Source organism: Mirounga angustirostris, unplaced genomic scaffold (genome assembly GCF_029215605.1).
Source record: "Mirounga angustirostris isolate CCGP_5_RB_7025 unplaced genomic scaffold, mMirAng1.0.hap1 SCAF_1, whole genome shotgun sequence".
In the NCBI taxonomy this organism is placed as follows: Eukaryota; Metazoa; Chordata; class Mammalia; order Carnivora; family Phocidae; genus Mirounga; species Mirounga angustirostris.
In genome coordinates, this window is record NW_026991709.1 from 163,206,145 (window position 1) to 163,227,253 (window position 21,109).

Sequence of the window (21,109 nt, forward strand, 5' to 3'; positions counted from 1 at the left end):
AAAGATAAAAAGAAGGTAGAAAGATAGTAAAATAGAGGGATACTGTGGTATAATGGGGAAAAAAAACTTAGTAGAGAGACTGAAGTTCTAGATTGTAGTTCTGGTTTTGCCATTAACTAGCTGAGTAACCTTGAACAGTCACTTTCCCTTTTCAGATCAAGATTTCTCCCATTTATAAAGTACCCAGATGATCTTCCAGCTCTAATAATCTAGAATTCTAAGCTACAGTCTACTGCTATTATGAACAATGCAATTTTATAGAATCAGTGTGTTTGTGTTCACAAGTCAGAAACAGGACATACAGGTAAAATATTTAGTAGACAGAAGCCTCGTACCTCACTTGAGTTTTTCCCCCAAGTTCTAATTCAAATATTTTTCTAGAGCTTCTCACAAGCACTGGTTCATACTACTGTACTTTGAATTCCCTTATTCTTAATGATATGTCCAAAGATGGACCATAAAAGCATGGAAAATAGGTGCTGCCTAGATAATGCATCAATCCAGTCTCTTCATGGTCTCTCTCTTTTCTACCACTGTACTTTCCTTATACTATCCACTCTCTGGACTGAGCCAAACCTATCTCTTTTGATTCAAATTCTTCAAGGTTCAGTTTAAATCTCGATACTTGCATGAAGCATTCCCTTCCCACTGTAGCCCACATCCATTTTTCACTCTTAAACTTCTAAAGTACTACAGTGCTATGGCAGAGATTCAGTGATATTTGTAAAGAGATTAGTACAACATTTCCCATATAGCAGATGCTCAATAAATGATAGTAGTGTTGTCGCCACACCTTTAGCACTAATCACATATCCTTTAGTTCAGGGCATCTTAAATTTAATGTGCATGTGAATCACCTAGACATTTTATTCAAATGCAAATTGATTCAGTAGATACGATGACCTGATAATCTGTAGTTCAAAAAGCTCCTGGTTGGGGCACCTGGGTGGTGCAGTCCGTTGAGCAGTTGACTGTCTGACTCTTGTTTTCCACTCAGGTGGTGATCTCAGGGTCTTGGGATCAAGCCCCATGTCGTGCTCAGCGATCAGTGTGGAGTCTGCTTGAGATTCTTTCTCCCTCTCCCTCTGCCCTTCCCACTCATGGTCTCTACCTAAAATAAATAAATAAATCTTAAAAAAAAAAAAAGCTCCTGCTTGATGCCAATGCTGTTGATCCAAGGACTATATTCTTTGAATTACAAGGGGTAGTTTTTGGAAACTTAAAAAAAAAAGTATGGGGGAACCCTCCTACACTGTTGGTGGGAATGCAAGCTGGTGCAGCCTCTCTGGAAAACAGTATGGAAGTCCCTCAAAAAGTTGAAAATAGAACTACCCTACGACTAGGCAATTGCATTACTGGGTACATACCCCAAAGACACAAATGTAGTTGATCCAAAGGGGCACCTGCACCCCAATGTTTATAGCAGCAATGTTAACAATAGTCAAACTATGGAAAGAGCCCAGATGTCCATCGACAGATGAATTGATAAAGAACATACGGTATGTGTGTGTGTGTGTATGTATATACATATGTGTATATGTATACATATACACACACACACACACACATACATATATATATAATGGAATACTATGCAGCCATCAGAAAATGAAATCTTACCACTTGCAACAATGTGGATGGAACTAAAGGGTATTATGCTAAGCGAAATAAGTCAATCAGAGAAAGACAATTATATGATCTCACTGATTTGTGGAATTTAAGAAACAAGGCAGAGGACCATAGGGGAAGAGAGGAAAAAATGAAACAAGATGAAACCAGAGAGGGAGACAAACCATTAAGAGACTCTTTTTTTTTTTTTTTTAAGATTTTATTTATTTATTTGACAGAGAGACAGTGAGAGAGGGAACACAAGCAGGGGGAGTGGGAGGGGGAGAAGCAGGCTCCCCGCTGAGCAGGGAGCCCGACACGGGGCTCGATCCCAGGACCCTGGGATCATGATCTGAGCCGAAGGCAGACACCCAACAACTGAGCCACCCAGGCATCCCAAGAGACTCTTAATCATAGGAAACAAACTGAGGGTTGCTGGAGGGGAGGAGGGTGGAGGGATGGGGTAACTGGGTGATGGACACTGAGGAGGGTATGTGTTATAATGAGCACTGGGTATTATATAAGACGGATGACCCACAGACCTGTACCCCTGAAACAAATAATACATTATATGTTAATTTTTTTTTTAAAAAAGTATGTTGTCTGTCCACCTGAACAGAAAGATCTTAAAAGACAGATACTACATCTTCTTTTTCTTAGCATATACACCCTATACTGAGAAGGTGCTCAATAACCACCTGTGGATTTACCATATCTACAGTCCCTAGAACACCTAGATAATCTCTAGAATGTCTGTGCTATGCTGATTTTCAAATCAAACATTGAGACATGCTAAGATGAAAAAGCTCACTTGGTCACTGGAGTTGGAATTGTTGAAAATGGAGGCAGGGGAAAATCTGAGAGAAAACTTACCTCTTCACCAGTGAGAGTGTAATATGCAGAAAAAACAACATACAAATGGACATTTGTTCCTTGTTTAAGCACAAAGATAATTAGAGTTCAGTCTTAACTGCACTTAAAATTTAGGTATGAACCTTAAAAGAAGACACGCATTTTCAGGCAAAAAATATATATATTTAAAACACTAGTAACAATTACTAATAAGGGATATAATAAGCTTGATTTCATTTTTTAGTGGAGCAGATCCATTTTTTCCAATGATTCTTTAGTGTGCAATTAATCTAAAGATCTCAAGTAACCAATGAAAACACATTTCAAGCAAAAGACAGAAACACCCTCCAATCTTCCCATCAACTTAGTCCGTAGGAAAGTCCCCAAAGTGCCCACAATTACACTGATAAAAATTTGAATGAATCTGCTGCATATTAAGTCTGCTCTGAGAGGCTGCCTACTTTAAGCCCTTTTTTAAATCTCCAATCATTTAAATGCTTCTTAAAACCCTCTTTATTTTAGCATTCTATAATTCAAATGGGACCAATATTCTTAAATTCTACTGGGAAGCTACACTCTGACTTCCTATTCAAGCATCAAGAAGATAATATGGGGCATATATGACACCTGCTCACTGAATGCTATCTAGATAGCTTAAACAGTGAGACAAATTTACTAAAATTTGCTGTTAGAGGAAAAAGCACCTTTTTAAGTCACTATGCTTGTCATAAGCAGACACCTGCTCCTTAACTTATAGAGAACTTTCAATAAAACCATTCAACAATATTTAACTGAGATGTTTTTAACAAATTCAGGCAAGAAGGAAGACAAAATCTGCAATCCTGAGAATTGCTATTAAGCACAGAAACAGAGAAGTGTCAAATGCTGTCAAGCACTAGACTCAAACTGGGTTTGTGAGTTTTAATAAATCAATGTTATTACTTCAGAGAAAATCAGAAAACAGTTGGGAGTCAGCCCAAAGTGGCTACTATTACTTCCATCAGAAATCTAGTCCCCAGAGCAAGGCAAATTCTCTGGTTCATGCCAGGCAGGCAGTCTTTCCTAAAGAAAAATACTATCCAAAAGGAGTTTTGAATCCTAAGCTACTGAAGCAGTTAGTGCTAAACACAAATCTACAGCAGCCACATCATACCCATACAAATGAGTATCTTCCTACCTTTGGGTACCTAACTGGTAATTAAACCCAAAACAAATGCCTTCAACAGGATAGGAGATCAGGACAAGGTACAGGAGTGTCAGATTCTTGCATAAAAAAATGAAGCACCAGTATCATTCCCATTTCTCCCCTCCTTTTCCTGGCCTTTCTTCAAGACTCATCTTTTACAAAGCTTTCTCCAATAACTCTGGCTCTCATAATCACCCTGTTTATTGAATGCCTAAAACACGAGTCTGAAATAATTGTAGAATCATTTTTGTTAACTGTTTCATGTCTCCATTTTGTCTCCCAAATTTCAGTGTGAGTTCTTGGTAAGGCCCCTACACTGCCTACCCTGTAGAGGGAGCCTATTATTAATACTGCCAATAATACAATAATAGTGAGGCAACACAGCACAGTGGAATGGCAATACTGGAGTCAAATGGGTCTAAGTTCAAATCCTAGATCAACTGTTTGCTGGCTGTATGACTGGGAACATATTACTCACTTTTTGTAAGCCTGTTTTGTGTTTAGAATTTAATGAGATATATGTTAGAGCACCTAGTACAGGGTTTGACATATCACAGACGCTCAATAAAACTTACCTACCTACCTTTCTCACTTAATAAGCACTTGTTGATTTGAACTAAGAATAATCCTCCTAGGGAACTACCAATGGGACCATCATATACTCTTATATTTTCCTCATACACTCTTGCTGGTGCCTCTGTTATTTCCTAACAAAGATCCCTTAAGATTTTCTACTCCATTGTTCTGAGAAAAGGCAACTACACAAGTCACCCAAATGACTATTCAGAATGGTCATATTAGGGGCCAGCAGGAGTGCATCTCCACATCTACATCTCACTTCCATTACAGCCACACCAGCACTCCCTCCCTCCAAGTCTCCCAGTGAGAAAATGATAGAGAAAAGCAGTAAAGCAGCCAAAAGAGGAAAAGGAGATAAACAGCTCTGCGGTCCCTCTATGCCTCACTCTTGGGAGGAAGCACTTGGTCCAGTCTCTAACCTCAACCCTTGTGAGAAAGAAAAAAATAAAACCCTTCCTGTATTCCTGAAGAAGAAGCAACCCAGATTCCTTGCCTCTTCATTTTTTCAAGCCCTTCACCAGTCAATTCTTCCAACACCACCCACCCCAACCATCTCCTGGGCCAAATTCCTGCTACATAAAATAGAACTTCTTTAGATTTGTCTTGAATGAACCCCATTCATGCTTTTACCAACTTGAGGTAACATTTTCCCCCAGCCTTCACCATTCTAAGTTGGAATATCCCTTAGAAAAAAGAAAGAAAAGAAAAAATAAAAGAAAGATTGATTCTTGAAATTGCTGTCTACTGCATTAAGGTAAATCTTTTTGTTTGTTTGTGCCCCTTTAATGATCCAGAATATTTTATCTCGGTCATCATCTTTCCAGCTGGAAAAAAAACACCATCATTTTCACAAACCCCCCCACCCCGCCACACACACACTCTTTTTTTTACTAAAACAAAAACAAATTTAAAAATCCACAAATACCCTCCCTGCTGTACAAAATACAAGAATTTTATTATTCTTAAACCGACTACAGCCATGCTCCACTGGAACAAGCTCAGGTACACCTGGGCTCTCACATCCGTGCTTTGGCCAACGTGGATGTCAATAGTGATACAAGCCTTCATCCAGCCAGGTGAAAACTCCCTCCATCACCCTCTCCCCGCAAAACACCCATTTCCACCGCAAATTCACTCCGTGCCTCACGACGTAGAATCTTTTTTATTGGCTTTAAATGTTTCACCTGAGCTTCTACGTGTCTAGGCTGATAGTCGGTTCCTTCGGCCCCCCCTTCAAAACAAAAAACAAAACTCTGGTTTGTTGTGGTTTTTTTAAGATCCTTCCCTGTTGCATAAAGTAGCTCCTTGTTTTATGTGTCGTGAGGGATTTGAAAGAATCCAGGCAATATTTCGCCTCAGGATTCACCTTTCCACACTCCCCCCACCCCGCCCCCGCCCCCGCCCCCGCACACACAACGCTCAACATCCCCCCATCTCCCCACTGCGGGACCATGCAGACCCTCCTTCTCAGCGGTCAGAAGGGATTCCTAGGCGCCCGGGACCACCTTCCCCGCGGCCTCCAGCTGCGCGGCAGGCCCCGCGAACCCCCAGCGGCGGCGGCGGCCGGGCACCTACCAGTCGGTGTGCGGCTCGTCGACGACCAGCAGCACCTTGGCCTTCCTGGCGGCGGCGGGCGCGGGCGCGGGCGCGTCCACCAGGCCGGCCGAGGCGGCAGTCTGCTTCACGGCTTGGGACAGCGAGCTGAAGAAGCTGCTGCCCACCGACGGCGCCGCGGCAGCCTGCGGCGCGGGTTGCGGCGCGGGCGCCGGGGCCGGGGCCGGGGCCGGCGGCGGCCTCCGCTCGGGGCCCGGCGAGGCGGCCGGGGGCGCCGAGGAGGCCGAGGCCGCGCCGGGGCCGGGGGGCGGCGGCGGCGGCTGCTGGGGCTCGGGCCGCTGCAGGTCGGTCATGTAGCCATTGGGCAGGTTGGCGATGAAGCTGCTGTCCGACAGTCGGCGCCTCAGGAAGTTCATCATCTGGCTTGAGGGGCTGGGGGCGCGCGGGGCGGCGGGGCCGGGTGGCGCGGAGGGCGAGACTGAGGCGGCGGTGGCTGGGGCACTGAGGCGGCTGAGGCGGCTGCGGCCCGGTCCGCGGCGAGCGAGCCCGGCAGACACCCGCGGTGCACTGGGCCGGGCGGGCCGGGCGGCGCGAGGCTCCGCGCCAGGGAGCGGGCGGGGCCGGGGGCGGGGCCACCGCTCGCCCCGCCCCGCTCCGCAGAGCGGGCACCGCCCCCGACTCGCAGCCTGCGCGCCCGCACCTAGCCGTGGGGCCCCTAGTCTGGGGATTTGGGTCGGGGGATTGCCAGGCCTCCTGCAACCTGAGCGGAGCTCTGTGGAGAGAGCATGGAAGCCAGTCTTGCTCCCCGAGAATAGGGAAAAGGGAGCCGAGACCCCTACCCCTTTTTGGTTGGGGATAAAAGAGCCATGTCCCTCCCGAGATGGAGGCGAAGGAAACTGTCCCCACTCCCTTTGGAAGAAAGAGAGGTGTCAGCATCCCCACCCGGAGGTGAGAAAGGACCCATTCCCCCTGGCGCGCGCGCACGTAAACACACGCACACACTCCCTGTAGTGGGAAAGAATAGAACCACCTCCTTTCCCAAAGCTGGGAGAAAGGTGCCATCTCCTCAACCTCCAGGTGATGGAGGAAGGAATAATCTGCGCCCCACCCCCCCGCTCCCAACACACACACACACTCCTATGATGAGACAAATAAGAACTACTCCCTCCTCAATATTAGGTGAGAAAGACATCCTCTCTCCCCACACTCCCACCCATTCATCCATCCTGTGACAGAGACTTGACAGATCCCTCCAACGGGTCTGCGGGCGCATTTCTGGTGCCTACACTTTAGGGATGGCTCACTTAAGAGCACCTTCTTCTCTTCCCCTCCTCATGGATCAGAGAGAAGAAACCGTGTGTAAGGCTGGAGACCCCCTCTCCCCAAGTGGGATATCTAAGGGTCCCCCACCCCTTCTGTGTTTGCCTCCCTGATAGGCAGTGGTGCGTCCTATGTTGTACCAAGAAGTTCATCTCTTCAAAATCCATTTGTTTTTCCAGTTCATTAATTGGCTAGATCTGCTTCCACCTCCATGAAGACCTCAGATTATCACCTTTCCGTGTGCACTCCCTAAATCTGGTATGACCTCTGGACCTTTGTTTTCACCTCTCATGAGATATACTTAATCCATGTGTTGTATGGGAACAGGACACAGCAGATATAGTACTTTACATTCAGACCTCTCTGGGTGATGTGTGACCTCAGGCAAATTAGCTTCTGAGCCTCTTTTCCTTATCTGATAAAAGGAAATAATGCTTTAAATTTTTTTTTATTTTAGTATAATTGACACAATGTTACATTAGTTTCAGGTGTACAACACAGTGATTCAATGAGTTTATACATTATGCCATGGGGAGATAACACTTTTCAAAGTTGTTACTCAGAATAAATGAGATTGTGTATATAAAGCACCTGGCACACAGTAGGTATTCTAGTAGTAGTGGCTGGATTCTTATTCTTATGTGAGCTAGTTCTCAGTAAGTATCCATTGGACTGGATAGAATCAATGAGCAGCTTGACACTAATATTGGTAGGCAGTTCTTCCTTCCTGCATCCCAGCTGGCTCTCGACTTGGGACCTATTAGATGCACAATCCGGCTCTGAGCCAGAGACCCAGTGATGTTCAAGAGGTCTCCAGCCAACTATGATAATACAGTGGTCTTCCCATCACCATGTGCCAGGCAGTGGTAAGTGCTGGACAGACCGATATGAATGGGAAGTAGCCCCTGTCTGTGGGAAGTTCACAATCTATGAGGGCTAGAGGAGAGAATGGGGAAGATAGACACAGGAACAATTAACCACAATGAGATGTGAGAAATGCTATAATACCATTGGGCAAAGTGGTTTAGGGGCACCAAGGAGTTAGGGAATCATTCTGTCTGTGAGGATTAGGAATGGCTTCTCAGAGGAGGTGACATTTGAAGTGGGTCTTGAAGTAGCTGTAAGACTACCAGCAGTGAAGTGGGGAAAGCACTCAGGCAGAGAAGGCCTGGAGGAATGCTAGTTGATGACTCCTCTAGGAAGCCTTCCCTCAATCCTCCAAGGTAGACTGTTTCATTACCTGTGTCTGGTTTTGTCATAGCCCCTTAAAAAATTATAATAAAATATTCTGGTGACTTGAATGTATGCTTTTCAAGGAGAGGATTATGTTTGAGCCATCTTGGACCCTAACATGAAGCACAGTCCTTGGCTTGCAGTAAGGACTCAGCTGTTTGAGAGTTGAACTGTACTCTTACCCAACTCATTTCTTGTGTCTATTAGAGAATAAAACATATATCACTAATAACTAAATAAACTTAATTTAATGTACTGCCCTTCCTGTATTTTTTAGAGTATCAGATGACTCTTTTCCAAAGGCATGAATCTCTAATGATGGGATTTCATATACTGTTATCACTTCAATTTTTCAGATGTTTGGGTTATCTTTTTTTTTTTAATATTTCACTAAGTAACACCCCTTAACCATTAAGCTTGTAGTGTATGTATAATTTTAAAAACCAACCACTTAAAAAACATGTTGTGAGTACCTAATACATGCAGGGTATTATGCTAAGCACTCATGGATAAAGAAGATTCGAGAATAAATAAAACCCAAGTTATGCCCTTAAGAAGACAGCTCATAAACATGTGAACACATAACCAGCAATAGCACAGCAGTCTGTGAATGACCAGAAAGTGGAGCAGGCAGTGAGTGTTAAAAGAGCCAGACGAAGAAAGAATCTCTGAGGTATGAGAGAATTTCACAGGGGAGGTAGGGCTCAGTCCGTATGAAATGGGTGGAATTCAGATACCCAGACGTGGTGGAGAAAGCAATCAAGACAGAGAGGATAGGAAGAGCAAAGACAGGGAAGCTGAAGGATAAGTGATGAGAATGTATTGCTCTATTCCTTGAAGGCAAAGACCTCACCTGTGTTATCACTATATTTTTTGAACTTCAGAATACTCCTGGCCTCAAGTATGCCCTTAAATATTTGTAAGGAGGCTCTGCAGGCTGGACTTGTGTACATGTTTATGTTGTTAGTGTCTACCCAGGTTTCTTTTTAGATGGCAAGCACCTCAAGGTGAGAGATTCTTCTTCTGCTTCTCTCAAAATGTTCTACAAAGCCTGATATAATATCTAACACACAATTAGTGTCCCAGTCTTGGGTGCTAGACTAGAATATTCCCAAAGAACTCCTTAGGTTTAGATTCCTTCATTGATACAATGGAAGTCTACAAGACCATTGAAAAATATTTATCAAATAGTCCATGAATTTATTGTTATTTTCTGGTAGGTTTTTTTTTTTTTTAAGATTTTATTTATTTATTTGAGAGAGAGAATGAGAGAGAGAGAGAGCACATGAGAGGGGGGAGGGTCAGAAGGAGAAGCAGACTCCCTGCCGAGCAGGGAGCCCGATGCGGGACTCGATCCCGGGACTCCAGGATCATGACCTGAGCCGAAGGCAGTCGCTTAACCAACTGAGCCACCCAGGCGCCCTTCTGGTAGGTTTTAATAAGAATATTATTCTTATGGAAAAACAGACTATTTCTTATAATTGGGAATGTGTCATCATTAATCAGTTGTATATGAGCAGAAGATTTTGATTAGTTGGCACAACTGTAAATCACATCTGCTTAAACTAATATTTTCCATATTCTTCTGAGTCCTTGCTGAGAAGTGTTGGTGCAGCATGTAAAGACACTTGCTTGTAAGTGGGCTTGTGTTTTTAAGGAGCCATATGAAAATCTTTCTTTTTTTTTTTTTAAAGATTTTATTTATTTATTTGACAGAGAGAGACACAGCAAGAGAGGGAACACAAGCAGGGGGAGTGGGAGAGGGAGAAGCAGGCTTCCCGCTGAGCAGGAAGCCTGATGCAGGGCTCGATCCCAGGACCCTGAGATCAGGGCCCCAGCTGAAGGCAGACGCTTAACAACTGAGCCACCCAGGTGCCCCATGAAAATCTTTCCTTTATCCTTACCTGTGAATCCAGGTTCCAGATGCAGGAAGAATATAGCACTTCTCAGTCTATCTTATGTCCTGCCTTTTCTCTGGAATTGAAAGGGAAGCAGGGCTTGGAAATTCTACAAAATATACAATTCTGGCACAGTTCAGGCCTTTTCTCTCTATCTCCCTCTGAGACCAACTGGCCATTCCCATCTCTAGGTAGAAGGCATTTCTCCCAGAGCAATTGGTGGAAGGGTCTCCCCCAACCTTTCTGAATCACTCAGCGTCCAACTAAGCCAAATGTCGGAATTTCAGAGGTCTCTCCCAGTTTTAGAACCCCGGGGCTCTATAAGGCCTGTCCTTGCATAATCTTTATCTTCCCACTGAATTGTAAACACAGGCATACATCTGGCAACTGCAGATGAAAGAATCCTGCTAAAATCAGGAACCAATTTAAATGCTTTATCGCCTCTCTGATTTCTCTCTTCCCCTGAACAACAATGCGGCAGAGAATGCTCACGGGGAGAAAGGCAGGCAGAGCTCAAAAACAGAGCTTAAAGAAAGGCCGGCACACCAAGCCACCTGACCAAACACTTATTGTCCAGGTGTCCTCTCAAACAAGGAAGTTTGCTAGAACATGCCACCTTTGGCCCTTGCTTGCTTCTCGTGATCAGGGGACCCCAGTCAGGCCCACCTGCCCTAAAGAGATGGAGAAAGAATTTGGAATTCAGAAACTCTAAGTTCCATCACTACTTGGCTTTGTGATTTTCAAAAAGTTGCTCAGCTCTCTGGGCCTCTCACGTAAACAGGGAGGGACAGGTGTGCCTTGGGCCTCTCATGAGATAATATGGGAACACTTTGAAAGTGAAAAGGTTAACCAGAAAAGGCATCAATATTGCTTTCCACGCTCAAGTTACCTGTCATATGGAGAACGCAATTGAATTGAGTTTGTCACCTTCATTCAGGTGGCCCTTCTTGATAATCAACCCTGAGGATACCTTCCTCCTCCACCTCTGGATAGAGGACAGCTCTGTCCCTGACATTGAATTCTCCAAAGTTAGCCATGTCAGCTGGGCCAGTTTGCTATGATTAGGAATCATACAAATATAAGTTTAATTACTAAATCTACGTCATGGTAACTGTGTAACTTTGAACAGATCACTTACAGCCTCAGTTTTCTCATCTGTAGAAGAATGGCATGATGATCACAATGACCTTGAAGGGCTATTATGAAGACTAAATAAGATCAAGTCTATGAGTGTATTTTATAAGCAGTAAATCACTGTGCAAATGTTAGCTATTAATATTTCTGACGCCAGGGGCATCACAGAACTCGCCAGCACCACAACTAAAATATAAAAAAGGACTCTCCCCACACATACTTATCCTAAAGTTACACACCCAAGAGAATTCATGGAAAGCATGAGATGGATTCTCTGCAGTTACTCCCAGGCTTAGTCACACCTGCTAAAATATATGCAACAATCACTTCAACTAATGGCTTCTACCTTGCTGGGTGACCTTGAACAATGCACTTCTCTCTTCAGGCTTTCATTTCCTGGCCTGGAAAATGAGCTGGGTGATCCCCAAGGTCTAGTGTTGTGAGATTCTGTGAGTAGAGCCCCCAGGGGGAAATAAGCACCTGATGTCACCAGGCTGAGCCAGGGAATACAGGGGCTGGGTCTGGGGAGCAAACACTGAGCATGGCTTTAGGGAGAGAGAGAGAGAAGCAGAGGCACCCAGGAGAAACAGGTGCATGAATTCTAATTCCAAGTCTTCCCGTGACTTAAAGGAGTCAATGATGGTCCCCTTGCCAAGTTTCCATTTCTCTGGCAATATTGGGGACACAATAATGACTACAACTGATTAGATGCTGACCACATGCAAGAAATTGCCCATGTGTTATCTCATTTAATCTCCCTCAAGGGAGGTGTTAAATATCCCCTTTTTACCATTGAAGCAATTGGACGTCAAAGACGTTATACTAACACAACATCTTATAACTAAAAAATTGCAGAGCTGGAAGGCAGGTTTGGTTGCTTACAAAGCCCATGAGACTCCCCATTAGAGTACACTGGCAGGCCCCTTAGAAAGGTGCCATTCATCAGCAGTTGCCTAATAAATACATTTCATTGGAAGCCACAGAAGAAATAAGGTGCCTTCCTGGGCTCTCCTCAGCTTCCCTGTCATCTCCCTTTGCCCCAAATCCTGCAGACACAGGAGGTTTGGCATCCTGTATAAACATTCCTGCCCCCAGGAACAAGCTAGCTTCAAGCAAAAAGAATCAAGCTTATGAGACACCCCTCCCCCCATACACCCTACTCCTACTCCCACCCAGTTTGGACCACAGTTCCCCACAGAGCTGCTTTGGCCTCTTGTGGGATGCGGGTATGTTGGCTGTTGCCATGGTGATAGAGGAACCTTACTGTCACGCACACAGGAGCAGCACAGAGTGGGTCTCCCCTCCCTGGGAAACTCAGAGGATTCATCAGAGGTTGTTTTCTAGTTGCTTCCTCATGCCACTTCATGGATAAGTGAAAGAGCATCCTTTCCACTTAGCATTCAACCCACCCCAGGGACAGTGCTGAGCTTTCTGTACCGAGTGGGTGTAGAAGGCAACTCCCTCCCTCTACTTCTGCTACAGTTCCTCTTCAAGGAGGCTCCTGCCAGGTGGTAGGAAGAGATATTTACAAGATGCCAGTGAATGAGCTGTTGTGTTTATAATCTCTGCTTCGCTTAGATTGTGAACCAATTTGATTTTTAGTGTCAGACCTGTATGGGTTTATCCTCTGCCTCAGCTGCTTATTAGCAAAGCAATCTCATGAAATTTCTTTAGTGAGACTCAGTTTATTTATCTGTAAAGTGGGGTTAATCGTTTTTTGCAGAATTTTTAAAGAAAATTAAGTGAGATCATTTATAAACAGTGCTCAATACAATGTCTGCCACATATTCATGACAGCAATTATTTTAAAGAAAGAAATATAATGAAACAGATGTTCTGATTTGGAGACAAATATTTGAATCCCTGGTTCACCACTTAATAGCTTAATAGCTATGTAATATTCTGAAGTCAATTTCATTTTGAGTCTCAGTATCCTCAGGTGTAAAAGGAAGAGGTCATAGAGAATCATAGGCTCAAAACCTCTGATTTCTAAGTGAATATTTATTTTGAAGATGTGCTTATAATCTCTGAGGATTTGTGTGAAAAAGACATCCACCTCTTTATTGGTGAAAGGCCATAAGGAATCAATGGCATAACTTCTTAATGTATCCATACACTGAGAAGAATCTTTTCTCCACCCCCATCCTCGACACCACATTGTATGAGTTCCTGCACAGCTGTCCCCAGGGAAAGGTTCCTTAGTGCCAGGACCAGCTCTGAGCAGATGGCCCCATTTCTTCTCTCGAAAACAGCCAGCTCCGGGGATCGGAGCAAAACAGAGTCATAGTCCAAGGTCGAACACTTGACTGTTGTTTTAATGAGTGTGATTCAGCCTGAAAGCCCATCAGCACTTTCTCTCCATCCCCTCCCTTGAGTCCCAGAGTCTGCAGGACTCTGCCAGAGCTGGAGGCCCTCTGGAGAACTGAACTGGCTGGCTTGCCTGTCGCCTTTTCCTGATCAGGAGTGGGTCCATTTTCCTATGCCTTGGTTTTTATCCTCTCCCTACACTGCCAGTATCAATAGAATGTCTTTTCTCATCTCCAAAATAGCTCTGGTCCATTTGAAGCAAGCTAGCAGTAGGCTTTCTGCCAGCATTCTCATTTCTTGGAGGATGGAAGGCATTCCCCCATCCAATTATCTAAAAGTCCCTTTGCCTGATGATTCAGCCAACCCCTCCATCATGAGCCAGTCTTGGGTATCCTAAAGTCACCTTGAACAGATCAATTGTAATGATTGTTTCACACATTGCCTTGAATTCTTACAACTCTACAAGGTAAGAATCATGCTCTCACTTAAACAAATGAGGAAACAGAGGCTCTGGGAGGGGAAGTGACTTCCCCAAGGCCACACAACCTGTCACAGAAGAGCTGAGATTCAAACTCTAATTGACAATTTTAGGAGTTGAACACTCACTGGCCACTTGCTTTTCCTACAAGCCACAGTGAGCACTTTGAAAAGTGCTCGGGACTAGAGAGCATGGCAGCCGACGGTTCCAGAAAATTATCCCATATGTCATCTCTAGTGTGCCTCCAAGCCTTTGCCCAAGCTGCTCCCTCTGCTTGGGATACCCTTCCCCATGCCTTGCAACACGGTGCAGTGGAACACCTGGTAACAAGCTTTGCAGTAGACAGAGCTATTTTAGAATCCTGACGGTACCAGTTGCAGATCTATGATCTCAGGTAATTTATCTAACCTCCCTGATGTTTTCTTCTTCTGTAGAGTACGACTCTCTACTTCATCATGTTGTCATGAGGATTCGAGCTAAAAGGACTTCGCATGGTGCCTGGTAGTTAGCAGGTGCTCATGACTATAACCAGTCTTTCCAAATGCAGCTCATGCACCACCACATCTGTGAAGCCCTCCCTGCCTATGCCCCCCATCTCCATGCCCTAACATTCATTCATTTTTTTTAATTCTTCATTCAACAAATACTTAAAATACATAAATAACTCAGTTGTAGTACTCAGCCCATGGTATTGTAATTATTGGGTCATGTTCTGTTTCCTTCATTAAACTGAGATCTTTCTGAGGGCAGAGATCCCAACCAAGTCATCTCTGAATCCAGAATGCCTCATCTAGGGCCTGGCAGGAGGAAGGACGGGCAGAAGAAAGATGAAAGAATAAAAGGCAGAAGGAGGGGCGCCTGGGTGGCTCAGCCCCAGTGTCCTGGGATCGAGCCCCGCATCAGGCTCCCTGCTCCGCGGGTAGCCTACTTCTCCCTCTCCCACTCCCCCTGCTTGTGTTCCCTCTCTTGCTGTCTCTCTCTGTCAAATAAATAAAAACTAAAAAAACTTTAAAAAATAAAAGGCAGAAGGAAAAGAAAAGAAGGCCAAAGACTGCTTACGAAACCTGCTCAAAAAAAAAAACAAAACAAAAAAAAACACCTCTCAGTATCCAGACAGACAGGAAAAACACCTGGTTCTCCCCCAGCCTATTCTGCAAAAGCCTCCCAATTCCTCCATTGACAGGAGCCAACAACAGGATGGGAATATCAATGACTGTCTGAATAGAAAGCCTCAGATGAGCCCCGCACGGAGAGCGGAGACAGGCAAGTGGTGAGTGCTAAGGCGCAGCTGCGGGAAGGAAAATTCCGTCTGTGCAGCCGCCGGGGATAGACAGCCGCTGGGGCCTGGCAACAGCTCCGGCTGTGGACCGAGCTCCGCCCACCTCCAGCGACGGCGGCTGCATCCCGGCAACGGCTTGGCCGGGCAGGTGATGAAGGCAGCTACCTAATCAGAAAGAAGGCGTGAGGCTTGCCCAGGTGAGGGCCTGAGCCCTACAGCTCTACAGAGCTGGAGCTTGGAGCCCCAAGCCTTGGGCAGAAATACCAGGGAGAAGATGAAGGTCTTCTTTCTCCCTGCTCCCCAAACCGTGCCCCTGCCCACCACCAAATCATCTGAGGGCCTTTTAAAAATCCCATTCCAGGGGCGCCAGGGTGGCTCCAGTCAATTAAGCATGGGACTCTTGGTGTATGTGTTACATTTATGAATTTAGACTTCCTATGGTTGCTTCTACGGGCATACTTCCATCTTCTGATACTTGACTATAAGCGTATAAAGGTGACTTCTATTAGAAGATAGAATCAGTGCTCAAACTAGAATAACTCAAATAATGAGGTGAGCAAGGGCAGGATGGAAAAAACTTATAAGAATAGTTTGGTTGTGTGATACTTGTTTGGGATTATTTCTGCAATTGTAATCAGTGTCATATAACACATGTTCCTGTTTCATAATGTGAACCCTACTCTGGAAAACACTTTCAGTGTTAAATCAACCAACTGATCCTCCTTGGTGTGAAGAAATAGTAGGAAGATTCCTACTGAAATGTTCTATTGTAGTATGCAATAAAATATTCAAATACTCAAAAAAATAAAAAAGCACCTGACTCTTGATCTCAGCTCAAGTCTTGATCTCAGGGTCATGAGTTCAAGGCCCATGTTGGGCTCCACACTGGGTGGATAGAAAAAAAAAAAAAATCCCATTCTAATCCACCATCCTTTCTCCAAATTGCTCATCTCCTCACCTTCCTTGAACTGGTCTGCAATCATCAGCAACTGCTTTCTAGGCCCAAAAAAAGGCATGCTGTCATACTTCTGTGCCTTTACTGATGTTCTTCCCTCTTCTGGGAATGCATTCTGCATATGCTTTGCTCTGTTGGGTCAGTTTCCCAGAAGCAGACCCTGAAACTAGGATTTGAGGGCAAATAGTTTGCTCAGAGGTGATTCCCAGGAAGCCCCAGTGGGGACATGGACAAATGAGACCAGGAAGAGAAGAAAGCCAGGAAAAGGTACATTACTGAGCAGGTTACCACTTTGGGTGGCTGGGGTCCAAACCTACTCAGCAACCCTGGTAGATACTGTAAAGCATATCTTGGAGTTATGCCACTCAACAGGTGAGAAAACTAGGGCAATTATCTGCCAAATCCCACTCAAGATTGGTTGAGTACTGCTCCTGGGAGCATTAGTGCCCCCACCAACCTGCAAGAGCCAGACATATCTCTTCACCAAAGCTAGTGCTTAAGTAGAGAGTTACAGGCTACTAATACCACCTGCTACCCTTGTCAAACTACTTCTTATCTTTCAAGGCTCAGCTCAAAAGCCAACACTGCTAAGCCCAAATAAATTTCACAACCCCCTTCTCTGCATTCCCAGAGCATGTTGATCTTAACTCCATTGAGTATTTAAGCCAGTGCATTACAGTGAGTTTCTGCCTACTGTTCCCACTTGACCGTGAGCTCCTCTAGGACAAGAATTGTGACTTTATTCATTTGTGTCCAGAGCTCCAGCACAGGATGGCACATAGATAGCAGGTGCTCATTAAATATTAATGGTGGTTAAGAATGCTAATGAACATCAATAAATTCCGATGCCAGCCCAAGATTCCATTTTTCTGGGAGGATACTATTGCCTTTTGTGATTTGAGGAGAAAATCATGTCACATCTTTAGAAAGTGTAATACTGAATGCTCCATCAATTTCCTCAAGGTGACCGACCAGTTGTCAGGACACCAAAGAAAAATCTATCTAAAGAGTCTCAGCTTGAAGCTGCATAAGCTTTAATTTGCCATATTCTGCCCTGATGTGGACAGACACCTTACAGTGGATGAGAAGGCATTCGATTCATACAGATTTATAGTTGTTTATAACATATATAACATCATCAACCTGTTTTAGTATCCATGGCACCCATTCTAGAAGGTCTTAGGGTAAATGGATAGGGCATTCCCTGGGCCAGAACCCTCAGAGGCCACCTCTGTCTCAAGTGGTCTAGGTTTTGCCTGCAAGCTGGCAGCAAGAACTGGAACCCAATTCAAACCAGATATGATGTTTCTCAAGATAGCTTGAGGCAATACTGCCACAGTGGAGATTTTAAATTGTTGCCAAAAGAACATCCAGTTAGAAAACACAGAGGAAGGGAACAAATATTTATAATAGCAATAAAAAAGATAGATTATCCATCAGTAAACTTAAAAAAATGTATTCAGATTCTATTTGAAAAAAATTAGTGTTACTAAGGGACACCAAAGTACACTTAAAAAAAGAAAGCTATATCTTCTTCTTGGGTAGGAAGACTCAACATCATAAAGATGTCATTTCTCCCTAAATTTATCTGTAAATTTAATGTAATTCCAATAGGAAAGATACTGACAGATTTGGGGGGTGAACTAGACAAGCTGACTTTGAAATTAATATAGAAAGTAAGCAAGCAGAGGGGTGCCTGGCTGGTTCAGTCAGTAAAGCATGCGACTCTTGATCTCAGGGTCATAAGTTTCAGCCCCACATTGGGTGTAGAGATTACTTAAAAATAAAATCTTAAAAAAGAAAGAAAAGAAAAGAAACAAGCAGGAATAGCTAGGAGAATTCTGAAAAGGAAGAGTAGCAAGAGAATGACTGGCTCTACCAGATATTAAAACATGGTATTGAGCTACAGTAATTTAAACAATGTGGTACTCACACATCAAGAGACAGATCAATAGGGATGCCTGGGGGGGTCAGTTGGTTAAACATAGGCCTTTGGCTCAGATCATGATCTCAGGGTCCTGGGATCGAGTCCCGCATCAGGCTTCTTACTCACGGGGGAGCCTGCTTCTCCCTCTGCCTGCCACTCCCTCTGCTTGTGCACTCTCTCGCTCTGTCAAATATTTAAAATATTTTTTAAAAAATTAAAAAAAAAGAGACAGGTCAATAAACAGAAAACTCAGAAATAAGCTATATATATCCAGAAATCTAGTATAGAATAAATGTGGCATTTCAACGCAGTGGGGAACAAGATTATTCAACAAACATTGTTGGAATAACTTGAAAGTTATCAAGCTAAATTGGATCCATATCTCATACATTACATCAAAAATTTCTCAGATGGATCAAAACCAAAACAGTAATAGAAGAAAACGTAGGGTATTTTGTTTTATAATCTTGGAGTAAGGAATAGCTGTCTAAGGATGACATATCTCCGTCATAAAATTTTAAAAATTGATAAATTAGACTGCCAAAACATTTCTCCATGGAAAAAAACCTTCAATATTCAAAAGGCAAAAAGAGAAACTGGGAAAAATACTGGCAATTCGTACTACAGGCGTAGGACTAATTCCCTTATAATAAAAGCTTCTACATATTAGTAAGAAAAAAAAAAAAACAATTCTATAGCAAATAGGTAATAACATGAAAGAAAGAAAATACAAATGACTTCTAAACCTCATGCATTTTAAACAACAAAAATTCAGCTGAGTAAATTTCAAGATCAAATTAGCTTTATTCAATGACTCATGGATAAGGCAGCATACTATCAAGCAATAGAACGAGGCTCTGCCAAACTGTAGAAAAGGAAAAGATTTTTTAAGTTTTTATTTAAATTCCAGTTAGTTAACATACAGTTGTAATATTGTTTCAGGTGTAAAATTTAGTGATTCAACACATACATACATCACCTGGGGCTCATCACAAGTGCCCTCCTTAATCTACCCATCCCCCCATCCATCTCCCCTCTGATAACCATCAGTTTGTTCTTTATGGTTAAGAGTCTATTTCTTGGTTTGTCTCTCTCTCTCTCTCCCCCCTTTTTTCCCCCTTTGCTCATTTGTTTTGTTTCTTAAATTCCACACATGAGTGAAATCATATGGTATTTGTTTCTCTGACCGACTTATTCACTTAGCATTATACATTCTAGCTCCATCCATGTGTTGCAAATGGCAAGATTTCATTTTTTTTATGGCTGAGTAATATTCCATATATATGGAATATATATATTGAATATTGAATATATATCGAACATATATATATGAATACATATATATATATATCCACATCTTCTTTATCTATTCATCAATCGATGGACACTTGGGCTATTTCCATAATTTGGCTATCATAGACAATGCTGCTATAAACATTGGGGCACATGTATCCCTTTGAATTAGTATCTTGGTATTCTTTGGGTAAATACCCAGTAGTAAGATTGTTGGATAATAGGGTAATTCCATGTTTAACTTTTTGAGGAACCTCCATACTGTTTAAGGAAAAGTTTTTAAAGGCAGAAAGGGGGCAGAAAGAAGAAATTATTAGCAAAGAATCCATTGTTTCAGGCAAGGTCACCCTCCTAAGGGGAATGAAAGGGGTCTATTGGGCAGATTATCTCACTAGTCCTGACCAGGTGATTCCACATTGACTGGTTAAAGGTTACATTCCTGGGGCACCTGGTTGGCTCGGTTGGTAGAGTATGTGATGCTTGATCTCAGGGTTATGAGTTCAAGCCCCACATTGGGTATAGAGATTACTTCAATCAATCAATCAATCAATCAATCAATCAATCTTTTTTTTAAAAAAATTACATTCTTGGAGGATTGAAACTGCAATAGATTAGGTATTAAGTCTTGGTTTGCTGACATGGGATCTAGCACAAGTGGCTCCATTTTGGATCTGCTGTCTTTTTAACATGCTTAGTAAAATAACTGGGTGATGGGAAATAACTGTATGCTCTTTGTATCTCTAAATTTTATGCCATCTGCCTATATTACTTAGCTTTCAAAAAAAATTCAAGTTAAAAAAAAGAACAAAGTTATTTTTTAGTGATAATCAATATGACCCTGGGTACTAGCTGAATGGGTAACTGTGGGCATTGAAGGGATATGTGTAAAAACAAATAAAGTTGGTAACTAAGGGAGTTAAAAGCAGGGTGGGGGGAGCTTAGTGAGGTGACCAATCACGTGGAGCTTGGTGTTCAAGCTCCAGATCTACCTTATGCTAGCTGTGTGACTTCACCAATTAACTTCATTCTATGGCCTTCATTTCTCATCTATGAAGTGGGACAATTTTAGTAACTCCCTCATGGGGTTTTTCTGAGGTTCAAAGAAGTTATGCATGAAAGATGCTAGGGCAATGTCTGGCATATAGTAAATGCACGAACGGCACCTTGCATGTGCCGGGAAGAGAATGTGCGTCACAGCTTAGTGGCTGTGCAGGATAAATACAGGGTCCTAGATCTCTGACTTCCCAAGCTTGACCCCTGTGAGGCCTCGTCTACATTTCTCGTGACAGTCACAAAGTCATCTCCTTTTATCTCAGAAGATCCATATGAAATAAATACCTCAAATCCTTTCTTGCAGTTATTCTCTTTCTTTCCTAAAGCCTCTGATACCCAAGAATTACAGATTTCTGTTGACTTGCACAGGGGTATCTGGCCCTGAATTCTCCTGCAAAATTCCATTAAGTCTCCAAATATACTAATCTATAATTATGGCTCAATTGGGCTCAT

At 43.3% G+C, this 21,109-nt stretch overlaps 1 protein-coding gene across 2 annotated transcripts in view; it reads right to left on the reverse strand.

The window, feature by feature from the left end:
• The window catches only part of SYN2 (synapsin II), a 192,697-nt gene extending 186,351 nt beyond the window's left edge, over window positions 1–6,346 (reverse strand). For both annotated transcript variants that reach the window (XM_054504587.2, XM_045861813.3), the window contains exon 1: window positions 5,801–6,346. In XM_054504587.2, the coding sequence (XP_054360562.1) occupies window positions 5,801–6,198 (398 nt within the window). In that variant the 5' untranslated portion in view covers window positions 6,199–6,346. The remainder of the gene's footprint in view (window positions 1–5,800) is intronic.
• Between the last annotated feature and the right edge of the window lie 14,763 nt (window positions 6,347–21,109).